This window comes from Emydura macquarii, unplaced genomic scaffold (assembly GCF_026122565.2).
Source record: "Emydura macquarii macquarii isolate MOO-44397 ecotype Brisbane River unplaced genomic scaffold, CSIRO-AGI_Emac_v2 contig_1043, whole genome shotgun sequence".
Classification (NCBI taxonomy): domain Eukaryota; kingdom Metazoa; phylum Chordata; order Testudines; family Chelidae; genus Emydura; species Emydura macquarii.
In genome coordinates this window covers 8,507,495-8,535,210 of record NW_027131180.1, presented here as the reverse complement: position 1 = coordinate 8,535,210, position 27,716 = coordinate 8,507,495, and the positions used below count along the sequence as shown (strand labels likewise).

The window sequence follows — 27,716 nt, the reverse complement described above, 5'->3', positions numbered from 1 at the left end:
GTGGGGAGATCCTTAAAGTTTCTGGGCTTGGGCATGGGCCTGAGTGCATCTCGTTGGAGGACGTGGGTTCATGATCTGTATGCAACAGTACAGTTCAGTTCCATGTGAGCTGCAACCATAGGTATAAAATCCTATGTATTCAATTAAATCACAAGAAACTATTGCGCAAAGAGTGCCTCTTTTTTTGAAGGATTTCATATATTCTTTTAACTGGCAGTTGGGCATTTCTGTCCTCATACTCCTGAGGCCACCAGGAGTTTCTTCAAGAAACTGAAGATTATGGTTACTAAAAAAAAATCCTATAGTCCAAATATTTTCAGTATAACGTGAAAAATGTTAGAGTACAGTCAGTGTCCCAGGCAGTTGGCAGACTGCATGGGATTGAGAAAAAATTAAAATGTTACTTGGTTAATAATTTGAAAAAATTCTAAAATATGATGTATTAAAAAATGTATGCAGCTCTATTATGCTAATCAAGCTAGAGTATATATCCTCCATATGTTAAGTGGAAGAAAAATCCCTTTAAGTGGTGGTATGATTGTAAAGAAGGTATCAGATTGTAGAATCCTGAATGGAAACCAAATACAATTATCAAATAAAATGCAAGATGTATGTGCGAATATAAACTACTGAATAAAACAATATTAAATTCCTATATATTTCTGCATTCATTCAGAGTCTTTGCTCATTTTGCCAGGAGTAGTATTGTATACTCGTTTCTCAAATGTGTGCAGATATCAGTAGTACTCAGAGACAAATCTTCATTTTGAAGCTGAAATCAATACATGCACAATCAAAAAGATATTTTTTCCTGTTTCTTCAGCACATGGATTCAAAAGTTTAAAAAAAGCAAAAAAAAAAAAAAAAAAAAAAATCGAAGAAAACCAATGTCTAATCTGGTCTTTTTGAAATATACAAATGCACACTATTGTGGTACTTGCCTACAATGTGGCATGCTAAAACAGTACCTAAAAGTTCAAAAGATCCAGACACAGGTATAAATAGGATTAAACTGTACAAGATTGATTTTCTGTTGCCCTGCATCTTCTGTAAGCATTTATAGCAGTGCAAAATGAGTGAGTGTAAAATGCTGCTATTCTGATTTGGCATCATTTTACACCCATTTTATGCTGATACAATCAACTACACAAACTGCAAGGACATAGAGAATCCAGTCCAAGGATTTTAGAGATGATCAGTTTAAACTGCCATCTCAAAATTTTTTTTTTATAGAAAATGAGCCCTGCTTAATTCCATTCACTTTATTCTAGAATTATCAAAGGTCATGTAAATGGTACCTTTCATCAGGGGCAAAGCAACTTTAATCAGTAAAAAGAATGGTGCCAAATGTGGTGATTTAAAATGATTTTTCAGTGGGTAAAATCTTGGTCAGATAGTGGCAAAACTCCCTTTGACTTTTGTCTTCAGTAGCATTTCACATTCAGTATGTACGTGCACTGATACCAAAGTTCACATCTCTGTGGTGCCCAAATCAACATCATACCTGATTCCATATGAATGCTGTGATAGATCAGCATAATGACACCAGATGTATGTATCTTGTTAAAGCATCAAGAAATAAGGATTTCGAAGTTACAGCTTAGCCTTACATCTGATCCTATTACTGAGTTAATCTTGTTTTATTCAGCAGCAGTCAGGACACAACTTTAAATAATAGCCAATCGACCCTTTGCAAAGGTAGCCACATGTAAATGTTTCCTCTTTTATGGGGGAGTGAATCTGATGTTCTCTGTATTGTCAATACAGAGTTACACTTAGTTAACTAAAGGTGTGATGTTTAAATCCTTTTAGTTAAACTGGTGCAACTGTACGTGTGGACACTCTTAAATCAATTTTAAATCTGATTTATATTTGTTTATTTTACTATTGTAAAATTACAGGACAAGCTAAGCAGAAAAAACAGTTTTAAATTGATGTCCATATGAGTTTTAATGGATTTAAATAAAACAATTTTAATTAAACTATGTCTCCAGTTGGGGAAAAATCCTCATCACATGTGATGTGTGCTCCTGGGGCAGCATGCATCCCAGAGGTCTGAAAAAACAAGTAGCTTCACTCAGAAATTCATGTTTTCTCTAAGCTCTGCATATTCTCATTGCATAAAAAATGTAAGAATAAATCCTGCCTGTTTCAGTAATAAATATGGATATGTTTGGTTACCTTACTTGTTACCTCTTTGTCCCTGCTGTCCCTCACGTTCACTGGCTCCTTTCTTCATGAGGGAAAACATAACAGAACCTTATCACAAATGTTTGCTACCTCTAAATAGTGCTTACTCCTTTTACATTAATTACACTTTTTCCTTTAATTCATCTTTGCTGAATTCACATAATATCTTTCAGATAAATTGAGTCCAGACTGAACCATATCAGGGGAAGAATAATAAAATAGCACCTGATATATTTATCTAGAATTACTGTAGAACCTGTATGTCTTTGATTAGTGAGCATGTTTTTGAAATGCAATTATTGGATGTCTTTTTTTTTTTTTTTTTTTACATTTTTTTTCCCTCCCTCAAATTCAGGCAGTTCCATATTGTCACCAGATTGGAGATGATAATGCATGCTAAATGTTTCAAATCTAAAAATTACTCTTCAGTTGACATTTGTTGATGAAGAGTACAGAATGAAACAATAGGTGGATAATTGGACAAGTTATAAACATCCAGTTTGTATATTTAGTCCTTTATTCTAGTAGATCTTTAACACTGGTTGGAAACAGACATAGTTGAACAGAGAGCACACATATTTCAAAACAAAAACCTTCCCTTAAAAACAGCATAACACAATGTTAGGCACTGCTTAATAGAAATTTCTATTAGCCACATTCATTACTAGTGACTAGGAAAAACATAAATGTGCTCAGCCTGAAAACCTATCAATCAGACTGAGTATTGTCCTTTGGGAAGCCCTCAGAATTGTCATTATAGTGAAATAACAGAGGGAGTCCTGAGTATCTGACCCTCTGATCAGAATGGGATATGATTAGCAATTCATAATTAATGTAGCAAAAATCACTCATGAAAACAACACGTACGACACTGCTTAAATGTACATATTTATCTTTTTATTTGTGTGTTGTGGTAAAGTCAGGCCAGATGGCTACAAAAGGGTATACAAGGGCCTGTATGTGAGTCCTAGAATCCTAAAGGCCCTTTTCCCTGCAGGCAGAGGAGAGGTTACTGCAGGTCAATTAGAGACATCTGGATCCAATTAAGGGCCACTCCAGGTTCTACTTAAACCCTGCCTTCCCTAAAGGGTGGGGGACAAAGGAGAGAATGCAGCTGCCAGAAGGTTTGTGGAGGAGAGACTCCCTCAGACCAGGAGATAGTGCTTCTCTTCAGCCAGAGAAGCAGAGAGAGGGAAAACCCCAACCCCAGCCTGCAGGAAGGACCAGTGTCTCCAATCCTCCATGGCTTTACCACCACCTCTACAGCCTTGAGAAGGAGTCACAGAAAGGTACCTCCCTGGGCCACATACACTGATTGGGACTACCCGCCCCTCCCCTCCCCTCCCCTCCCCTGTGGGGTTGAAGGACTCCCCCCAGGCCTGAAATAAGGCCTGCACCAAACGCTCCGCGAGGGAGGTGCTGAGGGGAAGATCCAAAGGTCCAGGTTGGGGCAGAGTTACCACAGGCCCCCCTGCCAAAGGAGACTGTGGCCAATAGGCGAGACCAAAGGGGGGTTGCTATACCACAGTGTATATATTTCTTAATTGTACCTTTATATTCTAGTATAACATACTGTTATGTACCTAGTCGGCACATTTAGCACTCATTAATGTTAATGCCAAAATTCCAGTGCTAACAGTGTTAATAAGAACCAAATGGAAAATGCACCCTGTTGATTAACCAGCCTTTGAACTTATCCTTGTAAGTAAGAAAATGTTTGTAAGAAAAAAGAAAATAACTCTCCCTTGATGTTTTCAATACAAAACTCATGCCCAAAATGTGCCTTTTATATCCAGTAACTAGATTCTTATGTTGTCATAGTGGTGAATATATTGAATATACAAGCAAAGACAACAAATGAGTCAAAATTGGTCAGTTCAGCAAAGTCAGATTTCACTGCTACTTTTATATGATGGTGTCAATTGTGTCTCATAATTATTTACTTATGAGACCCCATTCTTTATCACTTTAAGCTTAAGGATAAGAGAATCGGTGCTTATTTGGATCAAGAAAAGAGTTTGCTTTTAATAAATAAGTTCAACCGCTGATGAAATTCTGTCTCCTAATGCAGGTCAAAGATGTAATGAAAAACATCATGGCTGGGTTGCAACAGACAAACAGTGAAAAGATCTTACTGAGCTGGGTCCGCCAGTCAACTCGCAATTACCCACAGGTCAATGTCATCAATTTCACCAGTAGTTGGTCTGATGGATTGGCTTTCAATGCACTCATCCACAGTCACAGGTATTAAAACCAACCTGTATCATTTTAGCAAATAGTTTTAAGATGATTGTTTGTTTTAAAACAACGCCTTATTTTGTGCAGAATTAAACTACTTTTGTTGCGTCAGAGGTAAAACTTCAAAATGAATGACACTGTGTACATATCGGGAAATGGGGCTTACAGAAGCTATTGTCTGCTTTCCTGTGTAAGTGTTGTCTCTCTGCTGGAATTAACCCTTTATAATCATATAGCACACAACATAATAACAGTCAGGCAAACAGCATATAAAATAGTAATGAAATATTACAGGCAGCCCCCACATCCTTCATAGTTAGTTTTTTCTTTCTCTTTCTTTCACACACATCCCTCCCTCATTACTACAGTCACTATGCTTGGTAACTGTTGGGGAAAGTTGAACTTGCAGTGGCGACAGATAGCCATTGCTGTATAAGCCAATGTTCTGCAACTCAGTTAACTTATCTTTGTAAAAAGCTTCCTCCAGGTAAGCAAAAACAATGGAAAACTTGGGGCTCATCCTTCTACTGCCCATTTATCAAAGTGAAGTAGGAACATCAAAATCTAAATAGAGCCATTAAAAAAAACATTTGTCAATGGCAATGAACCCTTTACACTGTTCCATATAATATGTTCTGTCATGCACATTTTATAGACCACATGAATAGGGTATGATGTAAAGATTGTTCAGCCATTTTCTTGAGATCACCTTTGGAACTCATTTGTGCCTTTGTCATCTAGGAATAATGTGGCCAGCTCAGATTCATACCAACAAACCTTTACCTGCCCCCTGGATATTCTGTGCATGCTTGTGCGCTGTCTCGCATATTGTTGTATCTTAAAGTCATCTGTTAGCCTTTGTACAGTACCATGGGATTCTTTTGGATGACAGTTACTATAAGAAGGCTACATGATTATTTGATTGAGGGGGGAACAGTTAATGTTTTGCATTTCGTTAGCATCATCTATCTGAAGATTTCCAAGAAATTAATAATAAAGACTTACTAAGTTTCACAAGTCCCTTGTATTGTGATCCCCATTTCACAGATAGAGAAATTAGTAGACCAAGATAGATGCTTATCTAATATTAAACATGAAGTTCGAGAAGGAGGATTTGCCTCTCTAGCCTCTCACCAGACCATGCTGACTCCCCTAAAATTAAATTTAAGAAGTTATGCAATAAAGCAATATTAACAAGTTTGTAATACAAGTTTTAGAAGTCAGAGTTTCATTTCAACATTTAAGTACTGTCATCTGCAATATAATTGTGATATTTTCCAGTCCTGTGAAATTGAACTTTACTGAACTGCAAATGATTATACACATGCTGTGGTCCACATGCCCACTGCAGAAGGGCATAGACTTCTGTTTCAGACTATGGCTGGAGTAGCAGCGATAGTAAATGGGCAGAAAGAATGCAGTGCAACCGCACAGCCTGTCTCTAGGCTTGGGAGGGAGGGGACATCAACACAGTAAGACTCAACTTATTATTTAGGTGCTTGAGGCAGGCAATAAGGAGAGAGCAGTGAACACTAGGCCTTGTCTGTAAGAAGTTAGCACCATCTAACAACCAGCACAATCCAGCACTAATCTGACCGCACTGCAGCAAAAGTGCAGGCAGTCATCACCGCCATAGGTTGCAGACCAGATGTGTTTTCCTTTGTTCTGAAATAAAACTACAAATGTTTAAACAGGCGAATGTGGAAAAGTAGCAGAGAAACAGCAGAGAAAATCCAGACATCTGCCAATGAGAGGAATGGAAAGGCCAGTGGGAGATATTCCAAGAACTTCTTAGAAGATTTTCTTCTCCTATTTTTATTTTTAAAACTAAAGAGATCATTGCTCCAGACTTCTTTCTAGGGGGAAGTGCACCAACAATAGGCTCGTCTTCAATGCCTGTCTTTGACGCTAGCTTTGGACAAATTGTAGTATTCGCTTCCTTAGCCAATAACCACTGTTCTTTTTAGCCATTTCTCTCTAAATGTTGTCTTTCTGTTCAGCACTTATGCTCATTCTTCCCCTTTCCTTTACTCTGTTGCTTTCATTTCATATAGGATTTCAATCTTATTGGCTCATATATAGGAATGAAATTGTGCCATAGGCATCAACAAGCCTCATCTCGTTGATGGTTAATTCTAGTCCCACTAAAGGCAAAATTATCTGTCTATCAGGTACTTATATGGCCCAAATTACCTTAGTAACTGAGCACCTCAGAATCTTCTTAATGTATTTATGTGATGTGGGGACATCCATGTGATGTGGGGAAATTCCGTTATTTCTATTTTACGGATCAGGAACTGAGGCAGAGAGAGACTGTTGTTTGCCCCAAATCTCACACACAGTCTGTGGCAGTGGATTGATTGACTCCCATTGATTTCAGTGGCACAGAATTAGGCCTTCACACTGATTAAAGAAGCACAGCTGCTAAGGTCTGCAGAAGGAAACTAGTCTGCAGTAAATACAATTAGATATGTGAGAGATGATCTTCACATCATGGAGAATAATCCCATGCATGTAATTATTTTTTAAAGAAAATGATAGTACAGCATTACTGGTCCTGATCCTCCACTGCATTACTCAAATTTTACAGTGATGTAAAACTGTTTACTTTAATTTCAGTAGAGTCACACTGGAATAAAACTAAAAGAACACAATGGTGAAACAATTCCATTGTGTGAAGAGAACATGAAAGTCACATTAAATATTCAAAAATCAGGAAATAAGATAAAGTTCATGCAAGGTTACATTTGTCTATACCTCCTGTAAGGACTTAAGCCCTTTTTAAATTTTATGCACTCTGAGTAGCCTCACTAAGTTCAGTTATGCTACTTAAAGTGCATAATGTTAAGTACATGAGTAATTCTTTGCAGCATCAGGACTTTATTTTTAGTGAGTAAGTAACACTTTTCGTTTCCAGCTTCTTATTCACTCTTCAAATCCTCTTGATTCAGGGTATGGCTTTGGCATGAAAAGTCATGTAGAAACTACTGTGATGGAGGTGGCAAGGGTGTTTTGGAAGTTGAATACTAGAGTACAACTAAGGATCTTCACATGCTACAACTGTAGTTGGCAAAGAATAATAGGGCCAGAATATCAGATGAAGAAAGTGACTGTACCATTCATACTTATTTATTTTGATTTTTACTACAGTTGAACAAAAGAACACCTATCCCTTTACAATCTTTTAAAAATACACTAATTGAATAGAAAGACCTGTCAATTATTCCATGTTTAGATGTAGAGTTTGCCTCACCTTGAATTTGAACATACAACTGCTCATAATTATGAGGCTGCTGTGCTGTGCAACAAGGAGGGAACGGAGATCACAGATTCTAGCGCCCTCTCTCTGCCACTCGCTAGACTGCTGTGAGGGTAACCATCTGATGGGTTCTCAGATGTTTTACCCTCCAGAACCTGAATGGAGTCCAGCCACTGCTGCTGTCTTTGGGGTCCCTAAGCATGTCTCAGGGTCCAGGTCGTCTGTCTAGCACTCCATCTTGAGAGCTGAAACCCACTGTTCAGCTGCCTATGCCCTGTGCTCAGTGCAGACTCTTCAGACTCACTTGTAGTTTAAATACATAAGCTTTCAGACTCCCATTGAAAGGTGTGAGCCTCTGGTTTATCTCTTCAGTGACTCACTTGGTAGTTGTAAAGCATATAACACAGACAGACACTTTGCACAGATTCTAACACCATTGCTCTTTGACTTAATCACGTAAGTCACACGAGAGTACAGATGATTTAGAACACAAGAAACATCCTAAATGCAATGTCCCTTCTCTTTGTTCATCTTCGTTCAGGAAGGTGGGCAGCATCCCTTTTCTCACTGGTTTCTAGGTGCTGGGTTGCTTCTCCCTCCTGTTGAGCTGAAGAAGAAGGGCCTCAAAGAACACCTTTTTATAACCTTCCAGTTTCCTTTGTCGGGTGCCTCCCTCATCAGCCTCAGTATGTGACAAGTGACCTCTACCAGGTGAAGTTGTTGCCAAGGTGACTTCCTCCCTGATTTGAGTCTTGAAAAACTAGTTTGCCCTGGACAGCAGTCATTTTTTTCACCTGGATAATCAAAGTTTTATTACCTTGTATTGTTTGTCCTGTGCCAGCATCTCTCTGGAATTCCAGTTCAAGATGGGGGGTAAAGACCAGCCTTCTAATTAAAATGAAGTTTTAAGTGTTCATAATTTCACACACAATTCATAAATTGTGCACATTTCCAAAATCATCCCAGAAGGGAGTAAAGGTGTAATTGATGGTGATGATGATGGTGATGAATCATCTATCCTTGTAAAACAAATGCATGTGATTAATCAAAATTGATAGGAATAGCTGGAAGGCTATTTAACAATAGAGCCAACAGGCAGGTGCAAGGGATGATAATCATATTCCTGGCTACACAGCATAAAGTCAGCAAAACTACCATTTCAAATGCTAGGAGATGGGGCAGACTAGCAAGAAAGGCAAGATCTCTGCGTGAAGAGTCACCCTAAACCAGTCAATTCATCTTTAATGATTGGGTAGCATTGACACTAACCAAGTATTCAAGAGGCAACTAAAATGGCCTTTTTATCTGTGTGATGGGATGTATCAACCCTGCATTGGTGAAGCGAGAGTTAAAGAACTGCTGTGGACCCAAGAGGCCACACCCCTCGCCTCTGCTGGGCATGCTCCCAATGGAGGGCGCATTTAAAAAGAAGAAACTCTGCTCAGCCTGACCACAGAGGAGAGCAGTTGTGTGGAGCAGTTTCCCATCAGGAAACCACCAGGACTCCATTGTGCTGGGATTGAACCTCATAGCTAAGCCACTGGAAGTTCATCAACCGCAGGAGCTGAAGCTGATGAATCGTCAGTGCCAGAGGGACTGGAACAACGGTAGGAAGTAACCCAGGGAGCATCAGCTCTTAGGCCCTGTACCGGGACTATTGCTTTGAAGGGTGTTGGGTCAGAACACAATGGAGTAGGGTGGGCCTGCGTTCTCCTACCTTCCTTTCTGCTCTCATCGTGGGGTGACACTACTCCAAGCCATAAATGCTAAAGTAACTGACCCTTGGACTCTCACTATTTAGCGTTATGCCTTGGTGTTATATCATTAGATGATATTGCCAACCCAGAGCACACAGCCAATTTCCCGATACACTTTCAACCATTGTCATTTAATATTCTGAAGGACCAGTGTAGTAACTGAAGAAAAATATTCTTGGTGTGGGATTTCTCCTGTCTTCATGAAAAGGCCATCAACCCTGCAGTTTGCTGTAGGTGCAGCTGAGCTGTCAGAGGGATGTTGGATCTCAACCATTGTTCCCTCTATTATTATTTTTTGTACATTCTGTGTGTGGAATAACAGGCTGACCAAGCAGGAGAGCAACACTTGTGAGTGAAGCCTCTTTATCCTCCCCATATGCTGACTTCTGGCCATTCTCTTCCATTTCTGATCTCTTCCCTGAAATTCTGGTAGCTATTGTCATTCACTCTCCATTCCCATTTGCCCCTCCATTTTTCTCACTCATTTTCTTTCTCATCTTTCCATCTTATTCTGGTATCTCAATCTTCCCCACCCCATTCCCCTTCAGCTCATCCCATTGTCTTTCTTCCCACTGCCACATTCCATTTATCTTTCTCCATCAAGCCCATCCCATTTGTTTCTCCTTCAGTGGTTTATCCCATTCCTTCCCTCCCTAACGTGCTTTGTGCCATCCCTCTCTTTTCCCATCCCCTCTCTCTGGGCTTTTCCTTTCTTTTTTTCTCCCTCCCCCTTCCCTGGACCTATCCCATTCTCTGTTTCTCTTTCAGAGTCCATTAGTAAACAAGCATCTGTGGCCTCGATGTTAAAAAAGTGGACTTTATCTTCTGCATAGGGAATATCAATTCATGCCCACACTGCATATAAAGAAATTCTTCATGTGGGAAACTACCTAATATATGTGTGTAAGCATGTGATCAGATCTTTGTAGTGTCAGATTCCAGATTATTCAGACTGCTACAATCTGATAATTAAATATACCATTTTTCACCTCGTGGTAGGGTCTCCTGCTTTTGCTGTAGTAGGTCCTCTTGGGTTCAAGCCTTGCCATTGATCGTACTGTCTTTCTGCATATTCAGGCATGGATTCATTACACATACAGGTGCAAGTATGCTTTTCCCACCTGAAAATTGCTGAGCAGCAACAGTTCCCATTGACTGGAATTTTGAGTTCTCAACTCTGCTGAAAATCAAGCACTAACCATTCAGCAAACCATGAACCTGCTGTGATGTTCCTTATATTAATGTAAACAAACAATCATCATATGAAGATGTCCTCTGAAGCTTATTCCTTGGAAGTGACACCCAGGTAGTCAGGAGAAAGGCTGACTCAATGGTGGAAAACACAGCATGGTAATGAATTGAAACAGAATGGCCAATGTGCATCTAGTTTTTTATACAGCAAAGGACAGGATTGGAACAGTACTTATGCACAAAGGTGGAGAAACCACAAGAAAAGAATAAAGAAGATATCCCATAATACCTGACATATTTAGGGAACTTAAACCTTAAGGAATTTTTACTGCGAGTATTCATATAAATTCCCATTGACATTAATGGGAGTTAGGCATATATATCATTACTGAAGTGCCATCATTTTAAACTCAATTTTCTTTCACTTGGTTTTAAAAAAATTCACCTTGTGATATTTTTATGGAATAATATTAAGATTAGTTTTCTGGAATAAAACAGTAATCCATTAAAAACATTTTACAGGTACTACATGATTATTTCAATAGCACATGAAAGGCAGCCTATTATATTTACAACTAGATTTTTTCCCTTTAAAAGTATCAAGCCCTTTTCTTGTTCTGGAGAACTATTTTTTAAAATATACTACAGGCTCTTGTTTTGTGTCCCACCAGAGCTCAGACATTTAGCTGAGTTTTCATATTTTTAAAATATAATTCAACAGAAATAGATTTACTTAGCATTCTACACATCAGAGAACATCCCATACAGAAAGCAGAAAGGTTTTAGAAATACTATTTTACTGTGATTTCAATTTTATATAAAATATTTTTTTTGCAAAGCCAACTTTTTGTAACTCCCAGGAGATATGGAAAATCAGTTTGAAAGTATTAGACATTCACTTTAGAATATACCTTAGTATACATTACACAATATACACTTGCTGTATAATAATGAGTGCATTATTGATTTATACTTTCAGCTGTTTTTAGGTTCAGCCACATTTTCTGTTACCTCATTGTGCAACAGCTTTGTCCATCTATTCTGTTCCTTTGTATTCAATACTGAGGGGAAATGTGGTTCCCTGGTTACAGCAGAAGGTTGGGGAGGACTCATGAGTTCTGTTCTTGGTTCTGCATTGCCACTAACGTGCTGTATCATTCGGAGCTAGTCATTCCTATTCAATCTGTTCTTTTGAGGCCTTATATTTCATCCATCCCCATAGCAGTGGTGTCTTTTTGTGTGCCTCATTTTGCATGCCTATTGAATGGGTAAATACTTACTTATTGCAAATGGATATTGACAGGCTAAATTATTATTTGTAAAACTCACTGAGATCCTTCAGTGAGGGGGCAGGGTTTTTTTAGTGGCTGTGTAGTTCCCTATTCCTCAATGTTTTGGGTCCTAGCAGAGATCCTTTAGAAAGTCCTTATTCCCTGATCTCTGCTCTGTTTATAGAGGTCTGATATTTCAGGGACTTCCCACATTTTATTTTCTCCTAGACACACAAACCACCTTTGCTGCCAGAATCAGAAGCAATAACCAAAAGGTGAGAAAGCAAGGTGTTAAAAGTAGCCTTGCAATATTGTCATGAAAATATATCAGCCCAGGAATAAATTTTACTTTGTCTTTCACTATTTTTGCTAATAAGATAACTAAATGTATTAATAGACTTAAAAAAAAAAACTTACTCACCCTGGGAAAACTGAGTTTTTGAAAATTTGGTTAAGCTAAGTGACCAGATAAAAAGTATGAAATATCGGGATGCAGAGGGAGGGTGTGGGGTATTAGACACCTATATATGACAAAGCCCTGAATATCGGGACTGCCCCTATAAATTTGGGACACCTGGTCACCTAAAGTTAAGCCATTTCTTGTCTGAGGGCCATGTCATACAGGTTATCTAATATTTTCTCTGCCATGTAGAACTGTTTAAAAGATACAGAGAGCTTTGTGGTACATAACAGAATCAGATCGGTGGGGTAGGAATTCTGATTCCCTCTTGCTGGAGATGGAAAAAGTGAGAGAACTTTGTGAGCAGCTGAATGCATGCATATAGTTCATGCTGAGGCTACTATGCTCTGTGGGTTGGCTATCCCTGACCTCTTCTCCAGTCTCTCATGTGATCTGGTAATTTCCTTTTTTTTAAACAATTGCTACCCTGCTCGGTGCTCAGCAGCTGTTTCTCATACCCTATTTTCTCATTATTTTTAAAGAGGCTTTTTAGAATAGGGGTCCCCATGTGTATAATCTCCTTCTCTCTATTGACACTTTGTCTATTCTTAGCAGGCTCTATTCCACTGTTTCTGTCCGTATAATCCTGAGAGACAGATATGTTGGTGTTTTATTTTCAGGGTGCTTAGCCTTGCGTAGCACGGGCTTTATCCTAAGGCGTAGGTTTAATAAAAGGATAAATAAAAGAATAAAATCTAAAAAAGATGATACCCTAAACAAAGTGGTTTGTTTGATATTAAGCACAGCAACAGACAACCACACTGAAGAAGCATAATCAGCTTGGAAATACAGGTTAACAGTAAATATAAGGGTTTTGAGCAGGGTAAATGGTTGTAATCTTCATAGGATCCCTTTCCTCACCCTTTAAGGCACAAGGCCACAGAATAGTCTTGCTTGCTTTCTTCTTTCATAGATTCCAAGGTCGAGAGGGACCATGGTGATCATCTGCTCTGACTTCCTGTCTAACACATAGAACTCTGCCCTTCCCCCCACCAAATAATTCCCAGAGCAAATCTTTTAGAAAACGATCCAATCTTGATTTAAAAATGGTCTGAAACAGAGAATCCACCACAACCCCTGATAACTTGTTCCAATGGTTATTTACTCTCATGCATAATTTTTAACACTTATTTCCCGTCTGAATTTCTCTAGCTTCATCTGTCATGTCTGGATCATGTTATAACTTTATCTACTAGACTGCCGAGGCCATAATTAAATATTTGTTTCCCATGTAGATACTTACAGACTGTAATCAAGTCACCCTTTAATCGTCTTGTGGTTAAGATAACTAGACTGAGCTCTTTGAGTCTGTTGCTATAAGGCATGTTTTCTAATACTTCATTGTTTGCGCAAGCATGGTTTCTTTCACCAACAAAAGTCGGTCCCATAAAAAATATTTCCTCACTCACCTTGTCTTTCTAATCCTTTAATCACTCTCATGGCTCTTCTCTGAACCCGCTCCAATTTATCAACATCCTTCTTGAATTGTGAACGCTGGAACTAGACATAGTATTCCAGTAGCGGTCACACCAGTGTCAAATACAGAGGTGTAAAAACCTCTCTCCTATTTGAGATTTCCCTGTCATGCACCCAGGATCACATTAGTCTTTTTTGCCGCAGCATCACATTGGGAGCTCATGTTCAGCTCTTACTAATTCAACTCAGCTCTCCTGGAGTCTCACTATGGGAGTGAGGAGTTTTTATCCCTTCAGCCAGGTTTCCCATAATGGCTTTTAAAGGGAATATAAATCTTTTATATGATATCTATCCCTAGTCCCAAGCTTTCCCTGGCCCTAAGATTACTTTTAATCAGGAAGTTCACTGAAAACAAGTGGTATTCATTAGCTTCCTGCACATCTGCTTCCTTAAAATGCCTGAACTCAAGCCAGGCTAGTGCCTTAGAAAGCGGCAGTTCACTGCAGCTGCCTCTGCTTCTTGGGGACAGAGCAGGGAAGAGGAATACTACATATTAAAAAAACCTGTGAAGTGCAGACTAGAAATGAGCTGGGGAGAGAGGTTCGCTTTCAGGAAACTAAACAGAAAGCTGAAGTAAAGCCAACAGAAAAATGGTAGTAGTATGAATGTTTTTATTCTCACTAGTCACTTTGGCTACCCCCAACTTTCTTAAATTGCTATTTTATAATTGATTTGAAGCGCTATGGAACTGAAGGCATCCTATTATTTTTCCCCTCACCAAATAATATCATTCTTAGACACCTGGCATCAATATCCCTGAAGAAAGCTAGGCTAAACAGTCATCCAACAACAGATTTCCCTCTACAGACAGGATCAGAATGACAACAAAAACCCAGCCTTTTAGTTAAGAGAACAGAAACCTATATTGTGTGTATAGTAGCTTTTGCTCCCTCCCCCCAAACAGGAAGACTGTTTTTACTGGTGAACATTTTAATTTAACCTGTGCCCATATAGAAGAATCTTATTGATTGAATGAGCATATATCTCCAGTGCATAAAAAAAAGTCCAAAAGTGAAATTGCAACATGTTTCTCTGTTTCCTCGACCTCTTCTTAGTGCTTGTAAATACGTTTTTTTCTTTTAGTCCCTCTATCCATCAGTTATGTTTACTCCTATTTGTTCATTATTTTGAATTAATTTTTTTGTTAAGCCTCCTTTGACAAACATAGAAAAGGAGTGTTGTGTTGTGACAGAAAAATAATCTAGATATCCAAAATCTAGGTCCAAGACATTCAGCTTCTGAATTAATATCTTGAAAATGTTTATTAGTATGAGATGTTTGGCTATGACTTGGGAAAAAAAGTTACATTAGGGAAAAGTAACAGAGTTACTAGGAAGTGAACATCTACTGCTTTATTTGCCCCTCCCATGCCTTGCTGCTTTGGGTACTATTGCAGCTAGCCTTATCCCTGACTTTGATTTCCCTCTTAATGGAGTGGCGGGGCTTTCTTAACCCTGCCACACTTTACAGTAAATAATATTGCACCATCTTTGATATCTCCTGTTTCCTGCCAGAGTTTGTATAATTACACAGTATCAAAAAAATTGTCATTCTGTGGTTTAACAGCTGATTCCCTTGTATATGTAATATTTTGCAGAACTTCTGTTTTGTTTGTTTCTTGCATGAGAAGCTACAGATGCTAGCACTGCAAAATAGCTTCATAATTAATGTAATTTTTTTTTATTCTGCTATTTGAAATTTCTCGGGTCCTTTTTATTTGCTTTGGCTCTGGATAACTGTAAGTCATTACGTACTGTGTTTGGCAGTGCTTGTTGCTGCAGAGCTGTGGATCAGGTTGGATCCTTTGGGTCAGATACTCTCCTGTGCCCAGCAATGGATCTGTCAGGGATTCAATTATGGCTCCCTGTTACTGTGCCCTACCTCAAGCTCTGGAGCAAATTGGGATACCCTGGGGTCTGCTCTAACTTCTGTTGCCCCCTAGGGACTAAATTACAGCTTGGGGATAGTTGGAGTTCATCATCCTCCAGCCACTCCAATGTGTCTCTGCTCTACGGTCTGCAGGGAGGGAGGTGTTGGTGAGCTCTGCAGCTTCTTGCCTGCCAGTACTTTGTCCATGCCAGAGATAATCTGAGCCAGGGGTCTTGTGAGGCGATTTCAATCTCTTGGTAATAGCCGAACAATACATATGAAGCAGATCAAACTTGAGAAGCTATTCCTTGATGCTTTTTTCAGTCTGCCAGCTCCCTCCTGAGGCTAAGAACTCTCCCCAGTTAACCTAGTTAACTCCAGTTCAGTTAATAGTTGTTAGTGACACCGCTATCTCTCATTTTAGTGACTTTAATAAGTTATTTGCTGTATACAGACTTCTTAAAAATCTCTTATCTAACCTCTAATATCTCTTGGGAGCATACTTGACAGCATCAGCCTCTGAATATAGCCCACAAGGTCTCTAAAAAGATGACATACTGAAAAGCTGATATTTCAAACTGCCGTTCAGATTCTACTGCCAAGGCCACTCCATTTTGACGAAGAAAAAAAGCTGAAAGTTGAGACATTGTTGAAGTAGGAAGAACCCGTTTGAAGGTTAACCTAACCTTCAATTTTTGTTTTTAAGCTGTGTGTTCGTGAATGAGACTTGCATTTTGCTGTGTAAAGTAGATGGTTCTTTGTAAGGTCCGACCGATCACATTAGAATAAGAAGATCCTCTTGTTCTGCTTCCTTATGTTATACTGTTACAGAGTGAAGAAACTGTAAAAGAATGCAAGCCTCTCACCCCCTAGTAAGCTCATCATCCAGTCAATGACCTATTTTAAATTCTTATTCCAACCCTCTAGTCCATACAGAGGTAATTCTTTTTTTTGAAGTTACTGCATATGTAAAAAAAGAGTAGCTGTAGACACATGCCAGTTATATAGTTAGTTTAGATTTAGAAGATGAGCATGCAAATTTAACTGGAGTCCTATAATGTCATTCTTCGTTACGTGGTCCCTTCTGCAACTTTTGAATTCATACTAATCGATTAAGGTACAAGTCTTTCTGAAACATTCAAAAATCAATGACCCTTTTGTCATTCTAGTGTCTTATGAAAATTCTTCCTGACAGAAGACAGGGTGCCAGTGTCTTGGTTTACATGGGTCCATCAAATTCAAAATCAATTCCTGACACCCATGATTCTGGAGATGGATGAAACTGAAGACCCAGGGGATCACTTTGAATTCAAGATGATCTGCTGCTAGAAATTAGACAATACTGTATCATCCTAAAAATATGTATATATTGAAGAATGAACCCTCTGCTCCAACTAACTGATTAGGGAAGAATATATTTAAATGTTGTATTCAATATCTTATAAATGTAGTTTTAATTAACCCAATTACACTTTATTAGGTAATAGTTAAAGTTAAAATGTGCTCCAAATGACACACAGTGTCACACACATGGTTAAAACTTTCAAACACGCACAAATCATCTGGTAAGATGAAGTAACAAATTCTGACTTAAATCACGTGCATGTAGGCTGCACATTTCTTGCTGTGCAACAAAACCCTTAACCTTCACTCTATGCCCCTGTAGTGATTCCAGCCTCCACCTTTCCCTTTTGTACTTATAGCCTGATCCTGAAATCATTTATCCATGTGATTAAAACTTTCAATATGAGATCTCTTGGTTATTGTTTATTTTGAATAAAAGATTTACTTGTAGAGGCTTTAAGAGGTTCAGACTACAATCGTGGACGTATGAAAAATTTCAGTGTCAGTATATTGATACAGTAACCATATTGCTGCCGTCATCCAAATTTACTGGATCATCCAAATTAATTATCCTTAATATAAGGATAAGCAATCAATACTGTATGCAAGGTGAAATCTTCTATTTGGAGAGAGATGTATCTTTAGGAGCTCATTTGTCTTCTGCTTACTAGTATTTGTATAATTGTAAGATCAATTATATTGAGTCTTGCATATTGCAATGACAGGCACATTAAATACACACATGTCCAGTGTCTAGTAGTTTTAGCAATTTACAGTACAGCTCTTGAAAATAACTTGTGACCATGAAAATCACTCGTTTCCTACCCAGAAGAAATCAGAGTGCAGGGAACTGCATAATTGGTGAAACTGTCGGTAGATAAATAGCACCCCTTGCCTCTGCTTGCCTGAGGCCGTTTCACTAAAACACACCCCACTTCTTTGTCTTCACTAGAATTCTAACTGTAGGAGACACTTTAAAAAAAATTAAAATTACCTTTTTTATTTACCAAATAACACAACTATGTATTCCAACCCTAATCACAGGCCTTTTAACTTTAGTAGGTAACTTATCTGATTTATTCCCAAGTAAAGTCATATATTTAAACTTTTTGATTTTTTAACATTGTATGTGTCCAGGTCATAAACAATGTAATTGTTTTTCTCCCTATTATATGCACACTGATTAAACTTCAGTATACCAGATTAAATTTTCTTTTCTAGTGTGCCTGAAAATAATATCAGATTTCCATGGATACCTCTTACTTGAAATATCAAGGCTTGCAAAGCATTAAAAATATTTATATTGCAAATACTACAAGTGATAATACAAGGTCCTAAATTGTATATCTGAACTGTAATTCAATCTTTGTGGTTCTGCTTCTGTTTATGAAACACTTAAATTGTGTTCTAGTGCTTCACTGATATCAGCTGACTCATTTGATTGAATTTACAGCTCTCTATTCTGCTGAGATTTATGTATTTTTATATAAATTTTTTGTTATATGCAGTTGTGGGATAGCAATCAAAATCTAGAATTAAATTGAATGTCAAGGGAAGTCAAAGTTGATTGATAATTGTGCTTTCTTTTCTTTTTCTTCTTCTTAGACCAGATCTGTTTGATTGGAACAGTGTGGCTTGCCAACAGTCAGCTGTACAACGGTTAGACCATGCATTCAACACCGCCAAACGGCACTTGGGTATTGAGAAACTCCTTGATCCTGAAGGTTAGTGGAAATCATGTACTATTCTGTAGCTTAAAAATTTACTTTTTCATGTATTGACTGAAAATTAGTTTGACCTCTTTGCAGCAGGATTCAACATTTTCAATGGTAGAGTATAAATGCAAGATTAAATTCTCTCTCAGTTAAAATAGTATAATATAAACTCCTCAGAACTAAAGAATTTAGGTCAAAGCTTGCAGATTGGCCAGAATTTTCAGATGTGTTCGCTTGATGTTAGGTACCTAAGTAGGCTGATTCCCCTTCCACCACCCCAGCTTCTGAGCATTTACAGCTCTTATTGCCTACAGTCTGACCTGCAGGTGTTCAGTACCTTTGAAAATCTGGCCTAACTATGGATTTAGAATTTAGACCCACCCACATTTTCAGATATTGGCCTGTGTGTCTACAGTATTTCAACACTTAAGGTGTGTGGCTTGAAACAGGAGGGGGAGTGTATATGTTTGAGTAGCTGCATAGGGGAAGACACTTTGAATCGTGCTGGCATATACCGATTAAAAAGTAATCTGTAATAATCATGGGTGTCTTGCCAGTTGTAATTAACTTGTAGTCCTTGTTCATTTATAGGTGTACATTTTCAAAACAGATCAGCACTGGTCTAACGCAATAGCGTTTTACTGTCAATTTTAATTTTAATAATAAATTAGGCCAATGCCAGTCATTTTTTTAAAATCCCATCTTTCATTCATTTCACCTTCTCCTTAATATAAGACATCGTAGAGAAAACCCCTAAATCCTTTTGTAGATGTGGTTTGGAAGGGTCTAAATATTTTTCACCTAGGCCTTCCCATTCCTTATTAAGGTCTTTGGCCACCCCATACTTTCAGTCCACCCCCCTTTATCAGTGAGAGGAGAAACAGGCATCCTGGTTGATTGTTTTCAAAATATACTGCAATGGCAGGAGATGTTTATGAATAATGCAGCAGCTGCATTCTTTCCTTCTATAATTTGCAACATGCCACTTCTGTCTCTCACTTTGACTTCATTTACTGTCCAAACTGTTTGAGGTTTTTGTACTATTAAGCCATCAGCATAACATTTTATTATATTTTATAAATTCACATTGCTGATTCCAATGTTAAGTGGTCTATTCATCATATACTCAAGGGGCAAAATCCTTACTCCATTGAAGTCAATGTTAAAACTTCCATTGATTTCAGTGGAACCAAGATTTTTTTTTCAGTGAAAACAGTTTAAGGTAAATTCTAGCGTGGAGTCTCTTGTTGTTTATTTGCCATGGCCTCAGCTAGAATTTGCTGATCTATTTGTTACAAAAAGTATATATTTTTATGAATTACCTCCCTTTAAGGGTGAGCAAATCATTTATGAACCAGTCCCATTTTCATTCCAATATGTTTGTTTATAAGTATTTGACGAATAATTTAAATGAATAATTTGTGGACACTTGTTTTTTTTTTTTTAATGTTTGTTATAACTGTTTGCTATTTAATGTTGTTGTTTTCTGCTCCCCAATTAGAACAGTAACATTTGAGACAGAATAGTGAATAAAATAATAATACATATAATAGCTACCAATTTTAAGACAAATAATCCTTCATGATGAAATTTGTTACTTTGGGAATCCACAGTCAATATCCAGTGGCTACCTATATATTCATTAATAGTAAGATGCCATCAATTGTAATAAACAACTCAACCCTTTTATTTTCAAATCTGTTCTTTTAAAAATGTATTTAAGCAGCTTTAGTATTAAGTCCATTGAGTATTCTCTTCTATCATTATGCTGGCTACCAGCATAGGAAACTTTTGGAATGAACATTGTCTTGCTTGAGAATAATGGCCAACTTATTACTAAGATCATGCCTAGATCTATCAGTACATCACTGAGGGAAGAATCCTATTGGAATGTTTCTGCATCTTTTTCTCTATAGACAGGCAAATGTGACTCATAGCTCCACCAGATTTATTAGCAAGATTCCCAGGTATTCTTTCAATAGTATACTCTGCATGACAGAACTATATCCAAGCAATACTTAAGCCACTCTGTCAGTATCTAATAAAGGAAATCACAAATGTCCTTAGACTAGTGTAATAATGAAATATGACTTTATCATGTTATGGAATTATTGTACTAAAAGAGCAGGTGAACATCTCTTTGTTTTATTTGTTATGTTAATGCAATGTGTTAATTGAAAACTTTTTTTGTCTTGGGCTTTGTGGAGTATTACCAGCTTAAAGAAAAGGAGTCACAACTGTGTAGAAGTCATGTTCAAAAGTAATAGTACAGTGTATGCTATGAATGGAGGATTTTTATTTTTTGAAGAAGCTCCATACATGCATTTGACTAGGAATCCAGTTTCATTCTGGCTGGGTAATCACCTTTGAAGAATGAATGTTCTTATTCAGTCAAATATTGGCTATAGAGGTTATACCTGAAGATCTTAGCTTGTTTCCAAAGTGATTTTCCTTTCATACCTAATATGCCACGTGGGTGTATGCATGGGTTGCGATTAAACATTCATTTTCTTCTATTTTGATCCAAATTCCTGTTGTGGGGTGATTTAAATGCAAGCAATAGTTGTGCTGCAGTGTCTGCCAAAGCCTATTCTATTAGAACACAGAAGTGCATTTGTGTTAGTGAGGCTGGATTTTACAATTTGGGTTACACAGAAATTATACACCCAATATTTCCAGTTTTCATGCATACAGTTGGTTGAAATCCTTAGTTTTCCTTTTATTGATGATTAGTGTGCTGGGGGTTGTTTTAAGTAGTAAATAATTTGTTAGATTAGCAATCAAAGCAGGCAATTCTAGGCAACCTTTATAGTTGGTTTGTTAAGTTTAAGCAATAAGACATGCATTACAAGATAATTATATTGGTAATGTAGGCATCTTAGAATATAGCAAAAGTCTGTGTATCTCCTATTAATGTCTACTTCTATGCATCTTCTGCCTTTTAAGTATTTTTCTTGTGAACAAAATAATTTGATCAAATGTACACCTTTTTGGTTTTGCTACTTGATTAAGTGTGGCTATTTGATTCACAGTGACCTTCTGTTGCAAGAGATTTATGATTATGAGGCTAAGGTATTTAATGTCTTCATACTATCCTTTGAGATTCCATCAGTGAAAAATATATTGATTTCTCCTGGCATGTACTCCTCATCATTCAGATTTTGTGAATATTCTATATTAAATTCTATCTGAAATATGATGAAATGCAAATTATGACAATAGTGTCATCTAAATTTAGCAATTCATTTTAAAATTTAAAGAGATATGACACATGGACATTATATTTACATAAAAATTTTACCACAGAACACAGTAATGGTGGAGATAGATGAGACTCATACAAGAAACTTCTGGTTTTCATTCCATTTTGCTGATAACTGGCATTCCTTAACTAATTTAAAGAGTAGTTTATCTGCAAAAGGATTTTTTTACCTATGATTTGTCAATAGCCCTAATTATAAATAACTTTTCCATACAACCAGGTGGTTATTCACAAAACCTGGCTGTTCTCCACAGCTTAGAGCAATTTATATATAATTAACATAACCTTCTGTCAAAGTTTTATTATCCATAAACTTGGAGGGGAAAAAACCTTCCTCTGCAAGCTGTATGATGTCCTTTTTTGCTCATTATTCTATGTAATCTATGTATAATTTAATCTACGTTATAAAATATGGTTCCCAGTAAATGGTATGATTTTGATATACACTAATGTATGCATTTCAAGTATTAATAGCATAGGGGAAAGGGACATGTTTGCAAACACTGTTAGTATGGATAGAGACCATTGACAACCTCAGAAAGACTAAGAAATGACTGAAAGATACTAAGAAATTAAAATGCAACACAACAACATAGAGAACATTTACAGTTATGGAAGCATGTAGAGTTCAGACACTGCACGATTGGACAGCTTAGACAAATGGAGTAGAGTACCCTGTGGATATGAACTCTCTCTGAGACTCTACATGCCCAACCAATGCCTCCCAGGTCTACACAGCAATTGTTAGCAGTCTAGTGTCCTGCAATAAAAGCCTCCAGCAGTGGAAAAACTCCCTGCTGCCAGAGCCTTTCACTGTGATGTGTATCTACATGTACAGAGCCGTACACGACATGCTGTTATTGGTGTAGACATAACCATAATGTGATGCCGCTGGGGGATCTCCAGCATTATGAGACCTCCTACCATTAGCATGAGGAATCCTTATTTGTCCCTGACTCATCCAGCCACGGGCAAAACAAGCACTCCCCTCTAGGCCTGTTCAGGCCCCACTCTCTCTGTACAAATTAGCAATAGGCCTACTCCAACCTTCCCCAATCAAGTGTCCAGCTCCCGTTCCACTGGAAATTCTCAGTATTCAGATATGCTGCTTCCAAAGAAGCAGTACATCCCAGCTTACAAGTTTCACCTCTGATCACCACCCAGATGTGCTTATAGAGGGGAAAAAAATAAAAATACATTTAACAAAAGTATACAGATTCAAGTGATAACAAGCAGAAGCATTGCCAACAAGTGATTGCATATAAAATAGAATAACTCTTAGCTTAGAACCTAGATGTATTTAACTAGCTACTATCATATCTTATGCAGCAATACTCACCAAAGTCCTTCTAGCATTTTACAGCCAGGCTTGACTGTGATCTTCTATTCATCAGACAAATTGCTCTGTCAGCTTGCCTCATCAATGAAAGACCCAGCATGTATCTTAGCACCTTGATAGATCAGGACAGTTCTTTGGCCTTAAACAGGACAATGCCCTGTTTCTTCCTGTGACTTGCCTCTTGTCGATTATGTAGGCTCTTGATTAGCATCAGGCTCACTAAGCAAACAGACACCTGTTATGAAGCGGACAATACACATATGACCAGACAGAGAGATAATCGTCTGTTGCCTCCTGCCTGAAAGTACTCTGTCTGAGGTATGTCACCTCCTCCAAGACCTTACATTCATAATTTTTAGTAAAAATACATAAATCCTTAAATATTTTTCTTACATTTCGGAATGATTTTGATGACCAGGACTACTGGCTTTCAGTAGATACTTTGCATACCAACTATTGGTCAGTTAATATACATATATCTGAAACGGGATCCCTGTAAAACCCCTATACACCACCTGTGCCCTCTGCCACTTGGCACCAAAAGGTTTCTGGGTCACTCATAAATTAGAATTACCAATCTGAGTCAGATTTTGGACCAGTGGTCTAGATGTGAAAAATTTTCCATATCTATTGCTAACCCCTGGACAGCCAATATTTGACTGAATAAAGATGTTCATTCTTCAAGGGTAACTTCCAAGCCAGAATGAAACTGGCTTCCTACTTAAATGCATCTGTGGAGTTGCTTCATATACAAATTGGTATGCAAGAATAAAAATCCTCCTTTGATAGCATTTAGTGTATTGTTACTTTGAACACTACTTCTACAGGATAGTGATTCCTTATCTTTAAATTGGTAAAACTCCAAAAATGCCACCCCTTCCACAGATGAAACTGTATTGTGCAGTATATCTTCTTTTTTGGAGAGGGTTGTGTGGGAAAGAGAGTCCAAAGATAAATTAGAAAATAAACCAAGACATTGCCCTCTTGTCTGCTGTGCAGCCAGTGTGTCAAGCAGATTGCTGGTACTGTGATGTTAACTTTACAGTCTTTGTTTGACCATTTAGTATTTAGTGTTGTTATAGCTGTGTAATCAAAAGATGAGCCTGAGAGCTTATAATTTGTATCTTTGCTGGACACCATAGTCTTAATAAAGACACTAAATTTGTGGTTTATTACAACGCTCTGTAACACACTAACCCCCTTTTTGTCCTATGACTACAGGGGAGTTAAAAGGCCACTTCACCTTGAATGGTCCCTTAGAATATATAGTAATGATTTATGCTAAACTATCTGTTTGATCTTATTTAGCTGTGGCACCCTTTGTACCTTTCCCAGACCTGCAGAAGAGCTCTGTGTAGCTTGAAAGCTTGTTTCTCTCAGCACCGGAAGTTGGTTCAATGAAATTTATTACTTCACCCATCTTGTCTCTCTATTTCACCATTGAGGACAGTTGATAAAAATCTCTTTCCAACTTCTGTGTTTGCAGAGACGTATGCAGGACACTGTACACAGTTATAGTCAAAAACCTATTCTAAATAATTTAGGGTGAAATTCATTCCTGTACAAAGGGCCAGCATGAGACCTGTGCTCCACTTAAGCACTCAAAATAAGGCTAAGTGGGTCCTAATGGTGCATTGTGTTGGCCCTCTGCACAGGGATGAATTTCACCTTTCACTACTTTTAACCAAATTATTTAAAACAAACAAAACAAATTACCAAGTATAGTGTACCATAAATATACAGCGAGAAAGTTAGTACTTAACAGAATTTGATAATTAACTGATACTGCTTGCATAATATTTCTGGACTCAGATACTTCACTTGTTTCTTCATACATCATCATCATCATCAAGCTAGTCCAATTAAAAAAAGGGTGTCCTGTGAAGTACAGTGGTTTACATATTCTTTAGCAGTTTGGAGGGCATAAGCTTTTCTGTCTTTTACTAAAATGTCCCCATGGTTCTGTTGATCTTGCTTACTTGAACAATTTGCATTTACTATTCAATTTAATGTGGTGGTAAAAATGTAAAAAACATTACTTGACTTGTAACATGATATCTGGCATTAAGACATATGTAGCTTCAAATAGGAGAGGGAAAATACCCTTCCTGAATAGTGGATTGATTTTAGACGAGTCCCCATCATCATGGGATATCTGAGAAAAATCCATGTAGGTTGTCATTGCAAGTGACTTTTATAGCATGTGCTACAGCCTTGGGACAATGACCCCAGCCTTCCGTTTACTAGTTCATTTTATTGTAATAGAGTTTCTCTGCTGCCTGGGAGAACATATGCTCAGACAGCTTCAGAGGATGTGGCTTCTCCCATAAAAATGTGACTTCACCTGGTTCAGGAATTGATTCTGAGGGGAAGTCAGGAGTTTTTTGTCCCTCTCAGAGAAAATGTGTGAGAATGTGGTATTTCACCTCCTGTTGCCTGTGTTGCTGTCTGTGTTCCCCTCTAGCAATAAACAGATATGGTTCTTTTCTTTAATGAACTTTTGCCCACTGGGATTGAATCTATTAGTGTTAGTCCTATAACAATATTTGTGTTGTCTTCTTTGGACTAAATAATTGTCCAATGCTTTACAACATAATTTCATACAGCTTGATTATTTAATCTGTCCTGTTCATGTCTTCAGTGTTCTTCTCCCTAATTTGTTATGAGTTTTTTTGCACTTTTTATTAAGTGATAATGAGACACCATGAGTTTTCCCTTTGATAGTTTTTTCTGTTTGATCTTGATTTTATGTGCTGCTATATCACAGTACTGGATTTTACACAAATGAATTGCTTTATATGCATTTTTCACATACAAGTTCTACCTATAGATCAATGAAAGGAGAAAAGAATCTCTATCCTATATTTCATAAGTAGATCAGTGATCCCTCCTTGTATTATATACCCAGTATAGTATGATATCCGGTAGTTTTCTCACTTATCTTCTAGAGCTCAATCCCATATGAGACATACATCAGGGGAATATATTGTGGAAAGATAGTTGTCTCCTTGAATACCGTAAGGCACAGAAATGTGTTGTCGAGCAGGACATTGTTGATAGACATTTTTCAGATGAGAGATCAGCCCACAGTTGCAATTTGTACTATTGATCACATTCAGGAAGGCTGCTTGGTAGAACCTGGGAATTTCCCTACATCAGCCCAAGGGGAATGTGTAACTTTGTGATTATTTAGGAAGAAAATGGGTTTTCCATTCACTCCCCTTTATGGCTCCAGATTTCAAAATAGCTATAGATAAATAGTGGCTATAAATGTAAAATTTGTAGAATTCACAGCAATAAAGTTATTGGCTGTAGAACATGATTATTGGACTCTGTCTGTTCAACCCCATACTTCTAGTATCTCTTGGTTTAAGCTTATCAAATTCTGGGATTGGCACTGTGAATATTACTAGCAGTGGTCTGTTTGTTGGGAAATTAGAAAGCTGGTAATAAATGTAGATCGGCGGAACCTCCATTTCCATTGTCAAACCTCTGAGTCATCCAGTTAGCAGGTTAATTAATCTGTTCACTATTAGTATTAAGATTACCAATGGCGTGTCTAAAAGAATGTGCCATAGTTTTCAAGTAATTATTTTTAGGGATATCTTTGGTGAGGAAAAAGAAGGGCAATAGGACTGGTTTTCAGAGTAATTTGAAATAGCCCTCAATTCATTTTAATATTTTCAAAACTAATGCAATGCAATATGGATATACTAATTTGTGGATTCTTACTACTAATTCTAGGTAATAATTTTTTTAAAAAGCCCTCCTTCAGCCTTCATGCAAAATATGAAGTGAACCAGAGTCACTCCTTTTCTGAAATTCAAAAAGCTCCTCACAGGCTTATTTTTTAATGTTTTTTGCATAGCTGGGTTCTGGACAGGTTGTTTTCAGAGCATTTCCATCACCACTACAAGTATAGTATGTTGCTAAACTCGAGGTGTGGGCTCGTCAGATCAGCATATTAAGTGAGCCTACGATTCAGTTATTTTGAGGCCACCTCAGCACTGCCTACCAAATGTATGAAGATTGCATGGACTATTAACATTTATTATTATTGGAGTTATCAGGATATTCTGCATTTGGCCAATTTGAGTTGTCACCCAGGTGACTGCTGTTTCATTTAAAATTGATAGTTTTTTGGATATTGAGGATCACTACCACACAACTTCCAAAATGAGATGACAGCCAGATGGAAAATATTAATCTAGACAGAACTGGCTTGAGTAGAAAAGAATAACCCTTTTAAAAGGGCTTTGTAAGAATTCCTAATGAACATATTTTCTTTCCTATATAAACCTACATACTCCCTTTTTTAAAAATTTGTGATGAGAAAGATTTGAAT

The 27,716-nt window shown here is 37.6% G+C and overlaps 1 protein-coding gene across 23 annotated transcripts in view; it reads left to right on the top strand.

Moving 5' to 3' along the window:
* The window catches only part of DMD (dystrophin), a 1,854,857-nt gene that overhangs the window by 537,144 nt on the left and 1,289,997 nt on the right, over window positions 1–27,716 (top strand). For 22 of the 23 annotated variants that reach the window (XR_010919130.1, XR_010919131.1, XM_067545076.1 and 19 more), the window contains 2 exons: window positions 4,262–4,434; window positions 18,661–18,779. Coding sequence is in view for 21 of the 23 variants with exons in the window: in XM_067545076.1 (XP_067401177.1) it covers window positions 4,262–4,434; window positions 18,661–18,779 (292 nt within the window). In the remaining 2 variants the exon portion in view is untranslated. Of the gene's footprint in view, window positions 1–3,298; window positions 3,480–4,261; window positions 4,435–18,660; window positions 18,780–27,716 lie in introns of those variants that run through there. The other variant, XM_067545078.1, reaches the window with a different exon arrangement.